The 20,033-nt window shown below is 37.8% G+C and overlaps 1 protein-coding gene across 5 annotated transcripts in view; it reads right to left on the bottom strand.

Moving 5' to 3' along the window:
* Positions 1-20,033, bottom strand: part of SBNO1 (strawberry notch homolog 1) — a 45,046-nt gene that overhangs the window by 6,968 nt on the left and 18,045 nt on the right. For all 5 annotated transcript variants that reach the window (XM_081036712.1, XM_081036713.1, XM_081036714.1 and 2 more), the window contains exons 7-28: positions 19,740-19,900; positions 18,677-18,810; positions 18,399-18,489; positions 16,900-17,061; positions 15,870-16,005; positions 15,672-15,777; positions 15,406-15,559; positions 14,779-14,961; positions 13,687-13,784; positions 12,453-12,604; positions 10,677-10,874; positions 10,140-10,307; positions 9,866-10,041; positions 9,399-9,530; positions 7,811-7,946; positions 6,977-7,089; positions 6,818-6,889; positions 6,221-6,320; positions 3,616-3,690; positions 2,791-2,937; positions 2,611-2,705; positions 2,425-2,517 (exon numbers count right to left, since the gene is read on the bottom strand). In XM_081036712.1, coding sequence (XP_080892838.1) covers positions 2,425-2,517; positions 2,611-2,705; positions 2,791-2,937; positions 3,616-3,690; positions 6,221-6,320; positions 6,818-6,889; positions 6,977-7,089; positions 7,811-7,946; positions 9,399-9,530; positions 9,866-10,041; positions 10,140-10,307; positions 10,677-10,874; positions 12,453-12,604; positions 13,687-13,784; positions 14,779-14,961; positions 15,406-15,559; positions 15,672-15,777; positions 15,870-16,005; positions 16,900-17,061; positions 18,399-18,489; positions 18,677-18,810; positions 19,740-19,900 — 2,882 coding nt within the window. The remainder of the gene's footprint in view (positions 1-2,424; positions 2,518-2,610; positions 2,706-2,790; positions 2,938-3,615; positions 3,691-6,220; positions 6,321-6,817; positions 6,890-6,976; positions 7,090-7,810; positions 7,947-9,398; positions 9,531-9,865; positions 10,042-10,139; positions 10,308-10,676; positions 10,875-12,452; positions 12,605-13,686; positions 13,785-14,778; positions 14,962-15,405; positions 15,560-15,671; positions 15,778-15,869; positions 16,006-16,899; positions 17,062-18,398; positions 18,490-18,676; positions 18,811-19,739; positions 19,901-20,033) is intronic.

Here is a 20,033-nt window from a genome sequence, read left to right as displayed (position 1 = left end):
GGCGGCTGGAGAGCTTTGCCCTTGGATTAGGGACTAGGAAGCCAGGCCTATAAACCAAATCTGGCCTGAGTCTCCTAAAATGAAGAACAATGGGAGGGCGACGAAAAAAAACACAAAGCAGAGACCATACATGGCCTGTAAAACCTCAAACATTTACTGTCTGACTCTTGATACCAAATGTTTAGTGCTCCCACCCTAGACAGCTTACTTATGGTCTCCTCCCGCCTGTGGCACCATCACATATGCTCTACTTTACGCACTTACATAGTGAACCAGGTCTTCGTTTACAGTTGGTCATTGTATAAATATGTGCAAATAAAAAGCAAAACATACACTCACTCACAATGGAACATTATTCAGTCACAAAAAGGCATGAAGCGCTGACACACCCTACAACACAGATGAATCCTGAAATCACTGTGCTAAGAAGCCACATACAAAAGGACAAATATTTTGACTCCACTTATGTGAAGTTCCTAGATATGCAAATTCATAAAGACAGTAGATTAAAGGAGAAATTCAAGGGAATACTAAAAACTTTGTGAATAAAAATAATTCAGAAAACTTTCTGAAATAAAAAGATGTGAAACAACACATTGAAAGAGCGTATCACATACCTGAGAATGACCTATCATAACTAATGCCAGCATATACTCTAATAAAGTAACCAAACTTTAAAAAGAGAGAACCCTTTGGGCATGTATGCAAAAAAGAACAAAAACAGAAAGAAAACTGGAGCACCATCAAACTTTGACAGCGACTCTTTATCTCAGGAGAATAAACAGTAGTATATTTGAGATAAACTTCAGCAAAGGAAATGTGAACTAAAGATTTCATGTATAGTAAATCTGTCTTTCAAGTACAAAGGCACAAATGTGGCGGCATGCCCAACTTCAGGGAGTAATGTTCCCATCAGCCCTTCTTAAGGGCCCTACTACAGAACAGGTTTCCGGCAAACAAAATGACTATGTAGACGTTAACCTAAGGACTAGTGAGTGAGTGGTGAGCATTAAAAATGAATGAATCACCCAAAGAACTAAGATTAAAGAAGGGTTAAAAGAAGAGTATACTACATAATTGCCATATGATGACAATGCAGAAATAGTTGAACTAATTTTTTTTTAAGATGGGAGAATGGGGGGTGGCCAGATGGCTCAGTTGGTTAGAGCGCGAGCTCTGAACAAGAGGGTTGCTGGTTTGATTCCCACATGGGCCTGTGAGCTGCGCCTCCACAACTAGATTGAAGATAATAAGCTGCCACTGAGCTCCCGGAGGGGCGGCCGGATGGCTCAGCTGGTTAGAGCGTGAGGTCTCAACAAGGTTGCCAATTCAATTCCCGCATGGGATGGTGGGCTGTGCCCCCTCTGTAACTAAGATTGAAAACGGCGACTGGACGTGGAGATGAGCCGCACGTTCCACAACTAGATTGAAGGACAATGACTTGGAACTGATGGGTCCTAGAGAAACACACTGTTCCCCAACATTCCCCAATTAAAAAAAAAAAAAAAAAGATGAGAAAATGGGGGTAGGATATGCAAAAAAAGTTAATTAAAAAAATTAACACCAATTCAGGAATATTGGGTTGTAGTATTGATATTTTATCATCCTGTGTGCCCTGGACAATAAGGATTATTAGTGCAAAAGAAAGAAGACACAACTAAATATCAGAGAAGAGATGAGATAAAAACTCCAGTCTTGAACAGGACAAATAAATATGAATTCAAGACACTACGGGGCAGTCAGTTGGTTCAGTGGTTAGAGTGCAATGCTCATTAACACCAAGGTGGCCGGTTCGATTCCCACCTGGGCCAGTGAGCTGCTTCCTCCAGAAGAACTAGACTGAGAAACAACAACGTGACCTGGAGTTGAGCTGCGCCCTCTACAACTAGATTGAGGGCGACCACATGACATGGAGCTGATATGTCCTGGGGAAAAACACACACCGTTCCCCAATGAAAAATTTGAAAAACAAAAAAACCTGTGCCGTATATGAATGTAAGTATATATTTGAGTGCACGTGTGTATGTCTATATGTAAGTATGTTTGTACAAACATACATACATTTCCCCTTCCTTAGCTCTGTCCACAGGCAAATACTAATTTAAAAAATGCAGTTACACTAATAACTGAAAAACAAATATTTAAGATATAAAGAATTAGTCGGAGTTAAGGTCACAATATTATGAAAAAAAATCTTCAAATTACTAAGAACATGTAATATTTCAAAAATTGCATCTAATAACATCCATCAAATATATTAAATGAAAATTTACATAAATGGACAAACCCACAATTACAACGATAAATCACCAAAACAGAAAGCTAAATGTAATTGGAAAATCAGCACAAAGCAAACAGAATTACAATGCTGGCAATGAAAACACGTATCTGCACAGTGAACAGTTTCAAGGAAACACGTCTTACTTGCAGTGACAAGTAAAAGCCATCGTCGGGTCCTGTCAGCTCAGCCCAAATCCTGGTAGCTTCCTCCCAGGACATCCCCCTCTCCACACTGATCTATAAAGGAAACAGTAACAGTGAAATTAAACTCACTTCTGTGAGTGCCTATCACAGGGTGTCACACGTGGATGTCACATTTTGCAAACTTACCGTATATAACTCTACATGACCAGAGGTTGAATATCCTGGAGTCAGAAACTTCTTAACATCACTTTTCCTCACTTTCTCATCTCCAGAACCAAGATCTTGAACAAGAAAAAGCAACATATAAATGCAAAAAGAACATTTTATCAGGAATAAACATGACATTTAAAATACTTTCCCATTTACCTAAGATTCCCATATCATATCTTCCATTTTTTTTGGCATTTTGAACAACTGCAGTAAGTGTGTCTGCAAAATACTGAAACAATGCGTTCTGTTGATGCACCTCCATGCCCAAAATTCTGTTCAAGAACTTTCCTATGTTGTTATAGTCTGCAATGACAAGATTACATGAAAGACTTAATACATTCAAATGGCAATTAAAAGTTAATTCATCTAAGCTTAGTTCAAACCTCACTTTCCCCTCTAATGTCTGCTGCAACATCTCCGGCACTGTTCCCAGAATGGCTATGACAACCATTTCTACCTTCAGTAACTAGCACTGCCATGTTACATGCTCGAAAGATGTTTGCCAAATGGAATTTCTGCATCTTCTTCAACTTCACTTACTAAAACAACACAATTCAATATATGATAATGTTTGTTCTCCAACATTAAGTCTTTTAAAAATTGTATTACATTTATCGGGGTGACATTGGTTAATAAAATTACATAGATTTTAAGTGTGCCATTCTAAATACATCATCTGTATATTGCATTGTGTGTTCTTCACCCAAAGTCAAATCTCCTTCCGCCTCCATATATGTATTTGACCAGCGCTAAGTCCTAACTAGTAAAGGAAGTGCCAACAGTCAGGGAAGCCCAGCTTGGGTGGCACAATTAGACTAGACTACCATGGAGCTTTGGGAGATAACCCAGGTCTAAGCTCCAGTCCCGGCTTCAGTGTTTTTTAAAAGCCTGACAGTTTATCATATTATGAAAACCCAAGTTGACAAAAGCATCAACAACAAAATGAACTTTAATGATACGGCAGCAGTTATGCACCATCACCTTTATCCAGAGTAAGAATTCCTGAGCGATCTTCTACATTGATCAGGCCAACTCCTATCAGTCCTTGTCGAACATCTGTAAGAAAAGAAACTTATAAGAAACCCATCGCCCAAATGACTCAATGAACTGTTACCAGACTAATCAAACTAGATCAAGTTCTAGCATTAAGATACGGCCTATCATCATTCCTATTAGCTGAATTAAATGGAACCCAGTCCCCACAGGTCTTTAGGCACCCCAAAACTCTACAGTACTCAGCTCCCACACTGTATTTTATTATTTCATTAAAGTAATCTTATCTTTCCAACAGCAATCTTTGGCAGTGGAGATCAGTTGTCCACCCACAGAATCGGCACAATTTTAACATGGAACAGACTACTACCTTAAGTATGTAAATAAGAATATAATCATGCTTCCTTCCCTTATCAGTATCAACAAGGTGATGTAAAAAAAAAAAAGCAACATGTATAACAGTCAACATGTTCTGAATTGTGTTCCTAAGAGGACAGTTTATGGAGCTTTTAAAAAATATTGGTGTCCAGGCTCGAACCCACTTACAAAATAAGGAAGTAAGAGAAAAGGGTCAAGAGGAAGTGTGACGATAATTCTATTTACACATTCATTTAATCAGCTAGCACTCTGCTATGTGCTCAAATGGTTTAGATTCTGTGGGTGACAACTGTGTAGCCAAAGATCTCTACTGCAAAAACTCCTTTTGGTAACCCACCCTATGAGGAGAAATTACCTGTATAAAAGGATAGCTGTATTAATTCAGCACTGTTTATAATGGCAAAATCAGGACACCAACTGACCAGTAAGGGAATGGCTGAAGAAATTTATATAAGCTAGCTGTAGAATACTATGCAACATATTAAAAAATGTAGGAACAGCCTGGAGGCTCAGGTGGTTGGAACGCTGTGCTCATAACGTCGAGGTCGCAGGTTGGATTCCCACATGGGCCAGTGAGTTGCGCCCTCTACAGCTAAGATTGTGAACAGCGGCTCTCCCTGGAGCTGGGCTGCCATGAGCAGCTGGAGTTTGGCATGGGCTGCTACGGGTGGCTGGAGGCCATCGTGAACGGGAGAGCTGCCGTGAGCTCCTGCGAGTGGCCTGACCACTGGCAACCGACTGTCTCAGCGGGGGGGGGGGGGGCATGGGGCGGGGGGTGGAGTGCAAGGCTCCTAAGACCAGCGTGGGCCAGGGAGCTGTGTCCTACACAACCAGACTGAGAAACAAAGGCTTGAAACAGAGTGGGGAGCCGGAAGACGAAAGGAGGAGGGAGGGAGGAGGCGGGAGGAGGGGGGACGGAAATGTGTTAGTGCTATAGATACTAACTTGTAAGGGATGTCTGTGATGTGTTAAGTGAGAAAAATACATTGCAAGTAATATTAACGAAATTTAAAAGAAAAGGTCTTTTAGGTGACTGTAGAGAAAAGATGTTGGAAGGCTGCCACTGTTCAGACTGTCAACATCTGTGACCTTGGCAGCTGGGAAAGGAAGGTGGGAGTTAAGGGGAGAGTATCGACTCTTCGTTACATACTTTTCAATTGTTTCCATTATTTACAATTATTAAGCAACATGTAATTTTTGAAAATTAGAAATAAATTGAGGAGTCATTTTTGACACTCCTTCCAATGACGAGGAGAGAGAGAGAGAGAGAGAAAGAGAGAGAGAGAGAGAGAGAGAGAGCACAAACAGGGCCAAGGCTTCATTGCTTTTTTGTTTTGTTATATGCCATCAGTGATTATCTGCACCCTAAACATTGGTTCAACTTGAACAAAGGACTTTCTAGTGAAAAATGCTAACCCTAAAATGATAATATTTCAAATATCTTACATCTATTTATTTTTCAAAATATTTTCACAGTTTCCTGAACGAGGTACTAAAATCATCTAGACTACTTACATTTATGGGGTAAAAATGTACAGATTTACAAGATAGGCCTAAGGATTTCTGTAACACTACCTAGAACTTTCTTTCTTTTTTTAAACATTTATTTAGTTGTGTTTTTCCAGGACACATCAGCTCCAAGTCAAGTAGTTATTTCAATCTAGACGTAAAGGGCACAGCTCACAGTAGCCCATGTGGGGATCGAACCGGCAACCTTATTGTTAAGAGCACAGTGCTCTAACCAACTGAGCTAACCGGCTGCCCCAGAACTTTCTTTTTTTAATATGGAAATTTCCAAACACATACAAATGTAAAGAGAGTATTCTATAACCACACATGTACTCATCACCTAATTTTAACAACTCTTAACACATGGCCAATTCTGTTTTATCTCCACCCCCACCGACCTACATAAGATTATTTCCTAGGTACTTTAACTTTTTGAAAATTAAATTTTAAGAGCTATTTGGCATAGTGATTTTAAATTAATCAAACAAAACCATTTTCTTCTCTTAATCTAGTAGTAACAAAAAATAAACTATGTCAAGAGCAAAAGCACTTCATTTGAATGAAATTTAATAAATTAACCTTCAATTTCTAAACTTTATGCAATTTGTGTCCAAAGAAAACTAAAAACAACAGCCATGTCAGAACAGGTTTTAGTGCCTCCTTGTCGGTACTCATTTTCCTTGTTATGATGATTTTAAAAAGGTACCTTTAAAGAATTCTCCAGGATAGTCTGGAGGTGGTGATACCATAGGAGAATCTAGGTTTACAATGGACTTCATGACAATTTCTAAAGCATTTCTTCCATACTGTAATGAAAAAGAAAATTAACCACTTTCAGCATTTGGATACTCTTCAATAACATGATCAACTGAACACTACAAAAACTATTATTGTACCAAAGATTCAAAAATAGCAGGACTAAATTATCTTTATATTTTATCTGCACAGCGCCTTGTTTATACCTTTACACACAGCAGACATTCAATAAAAACAAATAACTTCCTTTACTTCTGGGAACTCACACTCAATTCATTCACAAGTATGTATTATATTCCTATTTTTCCAATAGGAATGAAAAGATGATTACACTGCAGAGTTGATCACTAAAGATCTAACTGATATGTGGAATCCTGTCTTACAGGAAACCATGATTTTATAGCAAAGCCGTAAAACGAGGCAGTTTTAATCATAATCATTTTCTTTTGTTCATTAGAGACACTATCACAAGTTTTCAGAGATACTGAAATGTACCTTATTGTCATTAGAGACACTGTCACAAGTTTTCAGATATACTGAAATGTACCTTATTGTCAAAGTTGAACCTGCTCAGATCTCTAGATTCTGTTGCTCTTCTGTCACCATGTGTGAGTGCCCCCTAGTAAAACATAAAATTTCCAATCAAGGACCAGAGGCAGGTAACATACTAACATACCTTTTACACATATCTACACAACTCACTTACCAAACTCTCAAGTCTCTTAGCAACAATAGATGCAAATCTTTGTTCTCCTGCCAATTCAGAAATCAGAAAGACATATTCGGGAGCAGTAACTTGGTTTGACCTATGTGTTCGTCCTGTAATGACATTTAAAAAAACAAGATCATGTTCACTACATACAGTATTCTGAGATCTATTCCTAGCATTTAACACTAAGCTGGTATCCAGAAACTCTGAAACAAGAGGAAAAATTAAAGAATGTAACAGTTATCGTAACTCCCCAAAAGGTACAAAATCAAAACACTGACTTGAATGACACCCATATTCAGAACGATTCCCGCCTTACAAGGGGCAGAAGCCATAAACTGTTAATGATAAACGTACTATCATCGGCACCCATTTGCTCAACTACAATGTTGCTGAGGCAGAGCTGCTCTGGATGCTCCCAAAATTGTTTTTTAAAATCACCACGCAACAGGGACATAAAGACGGAAGGGAGGCGCCGTGTGCCCTCAGTGAAGCCACTGAAGATTCAAAAGGACGGGAAGCAGCAGGTGTCCTGACACGGACCGTGTACATCCTAAAGGTGTATAACGACACTGCTCAGGAGCCCTGTGCTTGGACATCATGATACAAACCCCCCAGAAACCTCACTGCACATCTTTTACAGCTTTTAAAATAGGTGTGAACTCAGGACGTACTCTCTATTTTAAATGTGTATGCAATACACAAACACCTCCAAAATCTATAGATGTTGCGTTTTTAAGAAGTCTGAGATTAAATACAGAGTTTGATGTGCACATACTTCCCCAATGATTCTTAGCTATCTATTAGGTGCAAGTCAGTATAAAAACTTACCAAATTGTTGAATTGCTCTATCAGCACTCCAGGGTAATTCCAAAGTCATATGAACTCGTCGCCTTTGATTTTTAGCTCTCCGATCTGCTTGTAATGAAATACCTGAGCTGGCAGCTTCTGAGATGATAGCAATATTCTGCGTAAAATGTAACAAGAAAAAAAAGGTCATCTTTGCAGAAAGAGAAGCAGGGAAGAAACCTAAATAAAGTCCTTAAAAGCAGGCTACTGGTGGTCCACCAATACCTATTCTCCTCTTCTTCTTAAGTTACAGACCCCTCTCTTTAGCTGGGTACATGGCTGCCCAGAATCAAGATTACATTTCCCAGTTTCCTTGCGGCTAAGAGTGGGCACACTCCAGCCAGCAGGCTGTAGGTGATGTGAACAACATCCAGGAAAAGTCCTTAAAAATTGAGAACATGCCCATCTCCTCTCTTCTCTGTCGGCTGAACTGTAGAAGTATAACAGATGAATCTGAAAGAGCTGTTTTATATGGAGGTGACTGGCAAATGGAGGTTCACATATTAAAGGAACAAGACAGAAGAGGCCTGCTCTTCAAGGGGCCATACCAGCCGTGGTCTACCTACTCATGGACAGAGGTACACGGGAGATGTCTACATGGGAACACAAACTTCCAAAACTTGTTTATGTCAATATTGTTCTGGATCATCTGTACTTAACGGCCAAAACTGATTACAGCTAATACAATTCCTAATGCATATGGGCCTAAATCCATGAAGTAAGTACATAAAATAACTAATACTACCTACGATCTTTAAAATATGTAACATGAGCTTTTAAATATATTTAAAGACCACTTTGATAGTGGTAGCTATCACCTATTTTCTAATTGCAAAGCAGAAAAAAATCATTGGAATATAATGCAAAATGTGGGTAAAGAGATGAGATTTTATTCTATCCCTTTTAGATTAAGACATGAGGCTGTGTGGTGCTACCAATTTTTTTAGCAATCTCATCAGCAAATACTTATAGCAATTCCCACTAGATAGAGGAAAAACTGATCTGAGAATCTTAAAACTGACAAAGTTTATTTAACAGTGCGAGCCTATAGAAAGGAACAGCCGCTGGAGGCAACCAAGCTCTCTCCAGTGGTCTGATATGCAAGTTCAAGCCACCAAGTCATTCAGAGTAAAGCATCCTAATATAACATAGAGTAGCAAAAAAAGAGAAGCAAAACCAAAGGATACTACTAATCTGGGCACATTTAGTATATTTCTAAATTCAAAACTGGACTGACACCAGAGTGCAGCATTACATGTGGGGCCTCTAAGATGACATGAGAGAACACAGTATTTTTATATTCTGACTAAAGATTTCAAAAGCCTCCAAAGTTATCAAGAGCCACATCTAATTCTGTGTACAACACAAAACAGTTATTACATTCAATTTATGACAAAATAAAATGTGCAAAATGTTTGGGGATTATGTATAATTACTAAAAAATATAGAATAACATCATTCAACAGACATACTTTATATTAAAAGAAAACAAACCTTTTAAAAATTAATCTAAATGTCTAAATATATGGGCAATATTCTTGTCATTGAAAAGCATCCCAGAGTCACATACCTTATCTCCATCCATAAATCTTTGCTTTTCTGTGATATTTAGTATCTCCACAGGCACATCAAGTTCAGATCTTGACTCGTAAGATATGCTTCCATCATCATTGCTTACAACCCTCCCCTTGCGGCCAGTCATCTGCAAAGCGAAAACAGTGTCACTTACAATTAAGGTACCTTACCAAGGTACTCGGGACTCCTTCATTAGAGACCTGGTGTGAGATGGAAGAGGAGGCTGCCTGACAGGTACAATAAAAGAGATCAGTGTCTTAGGGCAGACATTCACATACGAGGGGGAAGAACTCACTGGCTCTTAGATGAGAACCAGAGCAGAACAAGAGTTCTAAGATGTTTAAGAGAGAAAATTAGATTATTATGTGATGATACCCAAAATACCACTTATTCTACATGGTTTTAAAAGCGGCAAAAAGCTACCAAGAAGACACACGGCCCTGATCAAGTCGTCATATTTACCTCAGCTACGTTCTCAGGGCCACCAAGTTCATCAATAAGTTCATCCAGGGTATTAGGAGGGAGGTCTTCAGCTAATTTTTCTAGTTTATCAAGTAGGTCTTTCTTCATCTGCTGGGCCCTTTCCACAGCATCCTGACTTGTTATAAGGCTATTGTTACTGTTGGTGTTACTGTTAGCTAGATAAAGTACATTCGTTAAAAATCAGTACAAAGTTTAAATATTGGTTTTGTTCAAAAGTACATTTCACAGACAAAGCAAGCTTTCATATGGATACCTGGTGCACTATTAGGAGCAGGCGAAATAACTGGTGTAGATGAAAAACTAGGTCGTTTTGATCCAAGACCTGATGCTAATAAGGCACTTTGAATAGAATCTGGATCTATACTTTTCTTCCTTTTTTTATCTTTGTTTTTCTTGTGGTCTTTTCTGATTAACCAGGGATCTGAAAAGTTAAGGCAAGGTAAGTGTCAAACCATTTGTTAAAATAAGTCCAGAATCTTGAAAAACAAAACCCTCAAATTTTTTTTTTTTTTGTATTAACTGATAACTTGGAAACAATGGTCCAGTACATCCATGGAGTGTAATTCCATGGTTTGAGGTTAAAAATAACTGCACAAAATTGAGGTCATCGTCTCACAGAAATGAGATAAACCTCTGGATGACACACAAGCTTGGCACTCCCCACCAACCCAAGATTAGAATCTGTATGATTTGTACTTCACAGGGAAAAAAGGTTTTAATACAATACCCCATTTAAAATACAGAGAAGCGACCATCCTTTAGTGTATAGCTAACATACTGAGGAACTCACCATCTTCGTCATCTTCACTAGACTCATCTCTAAATGGGTTGAAGTCATCATCATCTCCAGAACTCATGTTTTTAGAGCTCCCATAGTCACTTTCTTCATTGTCAGAGGCATCAGATTCGCTTCCACTATCATCAGAACTGCTACCAGTAAGGCCACCTACTTTTCGCGCTTTTTTGGCTTCTCGAGTTATTTCTTCACCTACCCTCAAACCCCAAACAAGAGAGTCAGCCCAAACACACTGTTCTAAAAATCCAGGAAATTACATTTAATTCATGAGTTAATTCAAATGAGAACTGCAGGAGAAAAGCATTTACTAAGTATAAAAGAACAAATCAAATTCATGGGTAAAGGATCTGGATAGACCAAAAACAAGCAAATAAAAAAACAAATCAAATTCACAAACAAGTGCTAACCTTTTGGACTCACATTAGAAATCAAGTTATGTTCAATTATTCTCAAGAAGAAATTAGAAAAGTACATACTCTAGACTGCCCCCAAGTGCTCAAGTTTCAAAATAAATTCAGGACAACAGAGACAACAGAATCTCTGGCATTGTCACAATTTAACTGTGTATCTGGTTGGGATAAGGCCTCATAATTACAGTCTTATAGAATACTTAAAAATAAAATACTTAAAAACATACTTCACAGAATATAATTGACCTTGAACACCACTGCTTTGAACTGTGTGGGTCCACTTATACATGAATTTTTTTCAATAAATAATGCAAATGTATTTTTAATTCCTTATGACTTTCTTAGCGTTTTTTCCTCTATCATAGTTTAAGAATACAGTATATAACATACATTACATACAAAATATGTGTGAATTGACATTTATGTTATAGGTAAGGCTTCTAGTCAACAGTTGGCTATGAGTAGTAGTTAAGTTCTGAGGGAGTCAAAAGTTTCATACAGATTTCTGACTGCATGGGGGTGCGGTGCCCCTAAACCCCTTCCTTGTTCAAGGGTCAGCTGTACTTTAAAAAGAAAAAAAGCAATCTATAAAACTTCAGTTTTAAAAGCCAAACAAGATGCTGATCTAAATTATCTTAGTGAATATTCAGAAACAACATCTGGAACAAACCAATGAAAACTAAGAAGCCCACTAAAAGGCTCACATATTTGAGATGTCACTGATGCTAAGACACAGCTAACGTTCGTGTCACTAATAAAAATAGTGCCAATTATATCTAACAACCAAACCATTTTCAGGCACATTAAAAATGGAAACGAAAGTAGTTTTCAAAACAAATGAAATAGGGTCAAAGTGCGGGCACTGTGTTTAGAACACACAGCATCACGGCCTTTACTGTATAATAGGCTATTGTCAACATTGTAGAGAAAGAGGATGAAAAGAGAACTTCTGAAAGTCAAACAGCTTCTAAGCTCCTAAACACAAACTCAAGTTTGCATTATTATAAAATGGCTAACACCACACCCACAAGCTGGGTGAATCTGGGAAGACGCTCCAACCTCTTCATCTTTCTGTGCCTTAGTTTCTTTCCTGGCTGTAAAACTGAAAACCTATGGCTTCCTTTCACACGGATCCACTGTGTGGCCAGTGCTTAACGCGGGGCCTAGCACCAGTCATGTGGTTCAAGCCCTAATTTAAAACAGGGGGTTACTTGTACGTTCAAAACTACATGAGCAACAGTAAAAATATACACCCACTTGCCAATTCAAGGAACGCAGTTAATTCCCCGAATAGATCTGCTTCCAAGTGCTCAAATTTATACTCCTTTCAATACTATTAAAAAAAAAAATAAATACCCACCTTTCCGCTTCTTTATTTTGTTTTCTTTACAAGGACTATCTCTTGGTGAACTGTTGTTACTTGGAGCTGTCAAATCGATTCCCAGCAAACTGTAAAGTTTTTTCCTGTCTGGAGCAGGGAAGTGTTTTTCAATGAGTGACTGCAACACTCCTCTGTTTGCAGGAGAGAGAAAAAGTGATAGTGAGTAGTTCAGTTTGCAAAATAACTTATTAAAGTCTTACCGAATATACTTCTTAAAAATGAACATACTTTGTTCAGCCTTACAAAATATTGATAATCAAGCTCAGTGAGTTTTAATATTCTAGGTCAAAGCTGTCCAACTGCAATACAATAATGGCAAGCCAAGCCAAATATGCAATTTATACATTTTCTAGTAGTTACATTAAAAGTAAACGGGTGAGACTAACTTTAATAGTATATTTTATTTAACTCACTACATCACTTCCAATATGCAATCAGTGTTTTACATTATTTTTTCTTATGTCTTTGAAACCTGGTGCATATTTTATACTGAGAGCATATCTTAATTTGGACTAGCCGTTTCACCTGCTCAAAGCTACATGAACTAGTGGCTATCATTTTAAACAGGGTAGCACCAGGCACACAAGCACAAATAAAATACAGATTAACAAATACAATACAGATTAGGGGCATCTTTTGCTTTTAAAAGCAGTTTTTGTTTATTTCCATCTGAAAAAGAGCCACTTAAATGTATCCCCTAAGGCAAGAGGCAGTATGGAGACAAAGGTTATTTTGCTACTTTTACTACCAAAGTTAGAATTGGCAGGTTAGGCAAAAAACTGTAAAACAGTGCTTAAAACATTTTTTAAACTCTTTTTGAATACCTCATGACTATTTGCAAGTATTATAGCTTACTAAATTGGGGCAAACTACACTTACTGCTTACTCATATATGTACTTATTGAAATTGTAATTTCAAATACACAAAAGCAAAAACAAAAACCAAACTGCCACAGATTTCCAAGATGTACAAGACAGACAAAAATCAAGCCCTTTCGTTAGTCCAAATACTGGGCATAATACTGTCAAAATGCTTAACCTTTCGGCATTTGCTTTTTTACCCCAATAGATACACTGCTATGGATACACAAAGAATGGAAAAACCAAGGTCAGAAAAACGTGAAAGACAGTATAGGTGAATCAAAAATTTTGCCTCCAGGAAATGCCAACATGTAAATTAATCTAAGTAAAATCTCAAAACCAAAAACATTACTTGGCAGTTGAAACAAAATCATTCAATTCTCCCCCGCCTTCTTCCAAGGCTTCTAAAGTTCTGGCTTCTCCTGTCGACTGCAGACCAATTACAACACACTGGAGAAGAAAACGATGTATGAATTAGAAATCAACACATGCACGTGATTTCTTAAGATGTATTTTAAATGTTTATAGTAAACAAACTATTTCAAATAAGAATGACCCATTATGGTGCATGTGTGCTCATTTATTTATTCTACATATATTTGAAACACGTTATGTGTAAAAATAGGCCAGGAAATAGGATTACAATAGTGGACACAATTGAAGGCCCCCCTGCCTAGTTCCATGTGCTTTAAATATATACATATATTCACAAAAAAGAAAAAACCCTTCAGGCAATATATATCCACCTGTTATCAGTGGTTATATCGATGGATGGCCAGATTAGTTAAGTTTATTTCTTTTTCTTTTTTTTAAAGGTTTTATTGGGGAAAGGTAACAGTACTTTATTGGTGTGTACTTCCAGGACTTTTTCCAAGTCAAGTTGTTGTCCTTTCAATCTTAGTTGTGGAGGGCGCAGCTCAGCTCAAGGTCCAGTTGCCGTTGCAGGGGGCACAGCCCACCATCCCTTGCGGGAGTCAAACCGGCAACCTTGTGGTTGAGAGGACACTCCAACCAACTGAGCCATCTGGGAGCTAAGCGGCAGCTCAGCTCAAGGTGCCGTGCTCAGTATTAGCTGCAGGGGGTGGAACCCACCATCCCTTGCGGGAGTCGAACCGGCAACCTTGTGGTTGAGAGTCCACTGGCCCATGTGGGAATCGAACCCGCAGCCTTCGGCGTTAGGAGCATGGAGCTCCAATCGCCTGAGCCACCAGGCCAGCCCAGTTATGTTTATTTCTTTACACTTTTCTGAACTATCTAAATTTTTTATAACCCAGGCATTGCTTTTATTATTTTAAAAAATGTATTCTTTAAAATCTTATCTACATTAATACTTTTACAACTACTAGAAAGAGCAGACTTTATAGTTAGAAAACCTCAACACCCAAAAGACTTTTAAACAAAACATAAGCAAAAAATGAATCTTTTAATGTGTCATCCAACTTACTTTTCCATTCTTGATTTCTTCTCGAGCTAGCTGCACAACCCTTTTAACTTTGGATGCTATGCACAAGTATTTGAAAAATCTCTGGTGAGCAGACCAGAACTGACCCCACATGGATTTCTTCATTCGCTGCTCAGCATCAATCAGATCGGCAGCTTGCTGAAATCGCTCTCTGGCAATGACCCACTAAAGACATACAATCAACATTTTGGTATTTCATCTCTGAGTGTAAGTTACTTTTAAACAACTAATTCAATCAAAATAACGTTAAGGGCAAGACCATTTAATGTTAGTTTAATGAAGCATATTCACTAACTTGGGACTCTAAACATGTTTTTAGGATGCTCACATAGAGTTGTCCCCAAATTCTTATTAGCTAAGGTGGTCATTTTAGGGAATAGTTACACTGCGATTTTAAAAATGATGCAACTGAAATAAATGGCTATTTTTTAAACAAATTATCTATATAAGACTTGGAAAATTGACAAACAAGGATCCGATAATCTACCTGTTGTTTTATAGCAGAAATATACTCCTGTGGGCTGACCCACATTACACTGAACAAAACTGACTAACAGAAACATTATTAAGTACATTAAAAATACTAGGAATTAAGGAAATCATTCTCACCAGCTTGACTGCTTTGTTATACATTTTTACATAGCTTTGAGAAAGAAGAACTTCCTCGATTTTGAAGGTCACTCCAGTAAAGCTCAGCTGTCGAGCAATGTACATTCCTCTCAGCTTCATATCCATAGCAACTATTTCCATGGCACCAACACCTCTGAGTAAAATTAAAACACACAGTAACTATCATTAAATATAGTAGGGCGTGAACATACATGAAAGAGGTTTTAGACTGCTGAGAACAAATAGTGCACACTGAGATGCATTACCTCCGTTCTACTGCTTGAATAAAGTCACTGAATTCTCGAAACGGGGTTCCTTCGCCCCATATTCCAAGACGGTTCATATAGGCCATGTTTCGTGGTTCAGAAGCTCCTGAAAAAACCCAAAATAATACATATTATAGCTGAAAAAATAACCTCTATCTTTTAAATAAATATGTATCTTTTAAATAAATATCTACTTACCAGTGGCACTAGCATAAACAACTCTGGCCTTTGGCAATTTGTTCTGAAGCTCTAAAACTGCTAAGCCTGTCTTGGTTGGCTTTGAAGAGCCAACAGGACATAAGTTTTTTGCTTTATGACATTCATCAAACACTATCTGTAAGGAATGAATTAAGGAACGTATCACATCAGCAGTATGTGTCTCCAATCTTTCAGGAAGTCAACTTTTATTTCCCAGAAGCCTTGGGAAACATCCAATATTTCTGGGGTTGTGACCCTGAGATAAAATTCAAGACTATTAGGCGAAAAGATGCTGTTGACAACAAGCCCCCTGGGCATTAACTTTTTAAATAACACCCACGTGGTTATCGTCCAGCTTTGTGAAACCTTAACTTTCTTCCATTTTTGCTTCAGACTGTTTTCTTTTTTATTAAGATTACAAACAGAAATGAAATCATCTACGTGCTTCTCCTTGATTTTACCCCCTCCCTCTCAAGTCTCATAGGCACCCATTGAATTCGGTATTTATCTTAAATATATTTAATTCTTAATTAATGGAAGAAAGGATTCACTGAGGCAAGAAATGTACACGAGAGAGACAATTTTGGCAAATTCTGTAAGCAGAAGCACAACTGGTAACCAAATTAATCAGCATTTCAGATACTGGTGTTCCTTGTGCAGGACATGTAAAAAGGTATGCTGTGAGCAAATAAGTCTGGAAATCACTAAGTTAACATTAACAGCTTTTTCCCCTTAGTCTTCTCAAGTACTTTACTATGTAAATGTGCAAATGTGACTATCCCAGAGGGAACTATCATATTCATCATTTCCCACACCTATTTTCCTAAACCAGGAATTTAAGATTTGGCTTCCCACACGACAGTTACAAAATAGAAACAACTTTCTAACCCCCTTGAACTCTCTGTAATCATTAAAGCTGTCTGTCACCCCAGCAATTTGTTAAATCTCCAGATTCCTATTTTCTAAGTGTTTATGCTTACAGTAACTTTTGTGTCATTAAAAATATAAAAACATTTGTTGCAAAGGATACCACTCCGTCGAAGTCATCACCACACCAATGTAGGAGCTGTTTTAACCTGGTTTTATATTTACCGCCAGACTGACTTTCACCAATAAGGGACGAATAGGTTGCAAAAATAACACCCTTTTTCACGCTCCCATTGTGTTTGGAAGAAATTTTTCCATACTTAAACTAAAATGAAAAGAGAAGAATGTAATAAATGTCTTTTTCTCTCTGAAACATTTATCCCACCCAAACTTCTGCAGCAGGAAACTCGTGGTCTATGATGAGCCTCAGAGAAGTCAAGGACCTCCTAAGACCACACACAAACTTTCTTGTACGTATGTGGATACGTACACACAATGCACGCACCCGCATATGCATACGTACAACTTTATCGTACAAGGATCCCGTTTCCAAAGTCTCAAAAAAGTCTATCACCAAAAGATTCCAAACTCCCCTACAAAAGTTACAATATTCATTCTACAAATATTTATTGTGCACTTACTATACACAAAGCCCTGTAATTAAGTTCTGAGGGAAATATAAGAATAATGATTAGTAACGTATCCTTCTTCATTTACACTGACTCAGAAGTCAGAACTATTCTAGATGCCAGTTACATGGTTTTTTTTGTTTTGAACAGTTAGTCATTCAATATGTATCGTCGTTTCTCCGAAAACAAGACCGGGTCTTATATTAATTTTTGCTCCAAAAGATGCATCAGGGCTTATGTTCAGGGGATGTCATCCTGAAAAATCATGCTAGGGCTCATTTTCCAGTTAGGTCTTATTTTCGGGGAAACACGGTAGTACTTTACCTACCAATCCAATCAGTAAAAAGCAGCACTGGTGCGCAAGGGCACTACTGAACCAACTTAGGAATCACGTGCAAAGTAGATATGCATCTACTTCTTTTCAAAGGGCTAGAGGGAGGCACTTGCAGGAACTAGGTCTATCTATGCCACCCTGGTAACTCCAGCAACTGGTGCAGAGTTGGACGACAATAAAGATTTGCTAAAAATGAACATTAAGACTGTAATCACATTAAACTGCTTTAGACACTGAGGCGCACAGTCTTCTACTTGATAGATGTGTCTCAACACGAACACAGGTGCAGGTATGGAGGTCCACTGGATGTCTAAATATCTGACCCAGTCTCCAAAGCACAATTCGATGGGCACACCACCTGTCCACACAACTTGACACCGCGCCCTTAAATTCAGTTATAGGAGTTTCACCCACATAAGATTACTTCAGAAACAAAGACAAAAATAACACTGAAGACTAAAAGCATAAACTCTGTAACAACAGAGACAATGCCTATTTTTTGTTTGTCACTACATAACCCTACCTGTCACAGTATGACACACAGTAATCTACAAGCCAAGAATGGCTAGCACTCATCAGGCTTTCTGTGAAAAATTTATTCAACCATTGTAACAACCCTATGAAGTAGAAACGTATTATTCCCACCTCATAAATGAATCAATATTTATTGAATGACCAATGAATAGAAAACTTTCATACCTTATTTAATGAATGGACCAAAATGTTTTTTGCTCCAATATCCCTCAAATCTCTTTCAGCATCATACTTTAAATCATTTGAAACACTGAACCTGCCACACACACAAAAAAAGAAAAACACACAAATTAATTGCAAATTCCATCATTCTGGCAGTATTCAGGAATAAAACTAGGCCTTGACACTTCAAAGAAAAGCACACCTACTCATTGAAACCCATCCCCACATGCTGAAGTAATTATTCACACATGAAGCTTCCACAGCCAGTCTTTAGCACTTACCACAACGCTCTTTTTCTACTCAACAAATAATTTTCATAGATGATTCCTGCTATCGTCCTTCCTTTTCCTACACCAGCACCGTCACCTATTAAGAAGCCAGCACGATCTCCATTAGGTAGGAATGTTTCATGTTGCTGAAAAAAAAAATGGTAATTAATCTACTCCTTTCGATATTTTAGGATCAGTCTTTCCTATATTGTTTTAGGATTATGTTGCTGTGATCGATGCTTATATAAATGATATAGTATAGCTTAGTATGAATAGTTTTATATTTACTATATGTTCAATTTTGCTATCCTCACATGCACCAGGTGACTAAAATTAAATTAAGGAGCATTCTTCCATGCCCCTTTCAACACGTGCACAACCGCACACACTTTTACATTACACATAAATATGGCTGTTTGGCCATTACTTATTTTACAAAGATAGAGTACGACAAAAATCCTTTGAAAACAACTGGCATAACTCTAACATTGTTTTAAAAGCTGGTACAACACCCAAACAGTAACACCAGTTTATTCAATCATCCCTAAGGATGTGGGTTTTCAATCTTTTCTAGCTTTCAGCCACTGGGGGTGGGGGTGGAAGCTGCAACAAACAGCCATACACACATATACATAAACATACATAAATACACATATGTATATATAAGCGTATACATGTGTGTGTGTTCTTATCTAATAGTTATATGGGACAGACCCCAAATAATGGAATTGTTAGGTCAAAGGATATATGTATTTTTAGTTTTAATATATACATGCCCTGGTAACTCCAGCAATTGGTGCAGAGTTGGATGACAATAAAGATTTGCTAATTAGAAATTAGCAGTGAATCCCAAGTTTATGACATTTGTCATTTCTACTAGCAATGCACTACCCACATATCCATGCTACTAGCTACACATCCGTGCTACTAGTTTCATTTTCTAACACATAAAACTTCTATAAAAATCACAAGTTTTCATGCAAGGAAAATTTACCTTCGGACTAAAACAACTATATTATATGGACTAAGATTAAAAGATAAATGAGGTATGTAGCTATGAAATACTATTGCTTACCTGGGCTGCATATGTAATGGCCTCAAGCTGTAATGCTGATAACCAGCCATTATCAATGGTTTCTTCAGAAATGGATGTTTTGTACCAAACATCAGGAGGGGTAACACTGGATAAAGAACTAGTTTCCACTACAGCATCTGGGTGACGTAGGCCAATTTTTACTGAATGAAAATCGAAAAATACATTTTAATTATTCTGGGTTTATAAAACATTGCAACATTTTTCCTATGACAGAGAAAATATAAGTAAGTAAATAGGTAACTATATACTCCAGGATTCTCTAACAAGTCACTG

The sequence above is a fragment of the Rhinolophus hipposideros genome (assembly GCF_964194185.1).
Source record: "Rhinolophus hipposideros genome assembly, chromosome: 24".
Classification (NCBI taxonomy): Eukaryota; Metazoa; Chordata; class Mammalia; order Chiroptera; family Rhinolophidae; genus Rhinolophus; species Rhinolophus hipposideros.
Note: the sequence above shows the minus strand (reverse complement) of the source record. Positions and strands in the feature narration are given on the sequence as shown.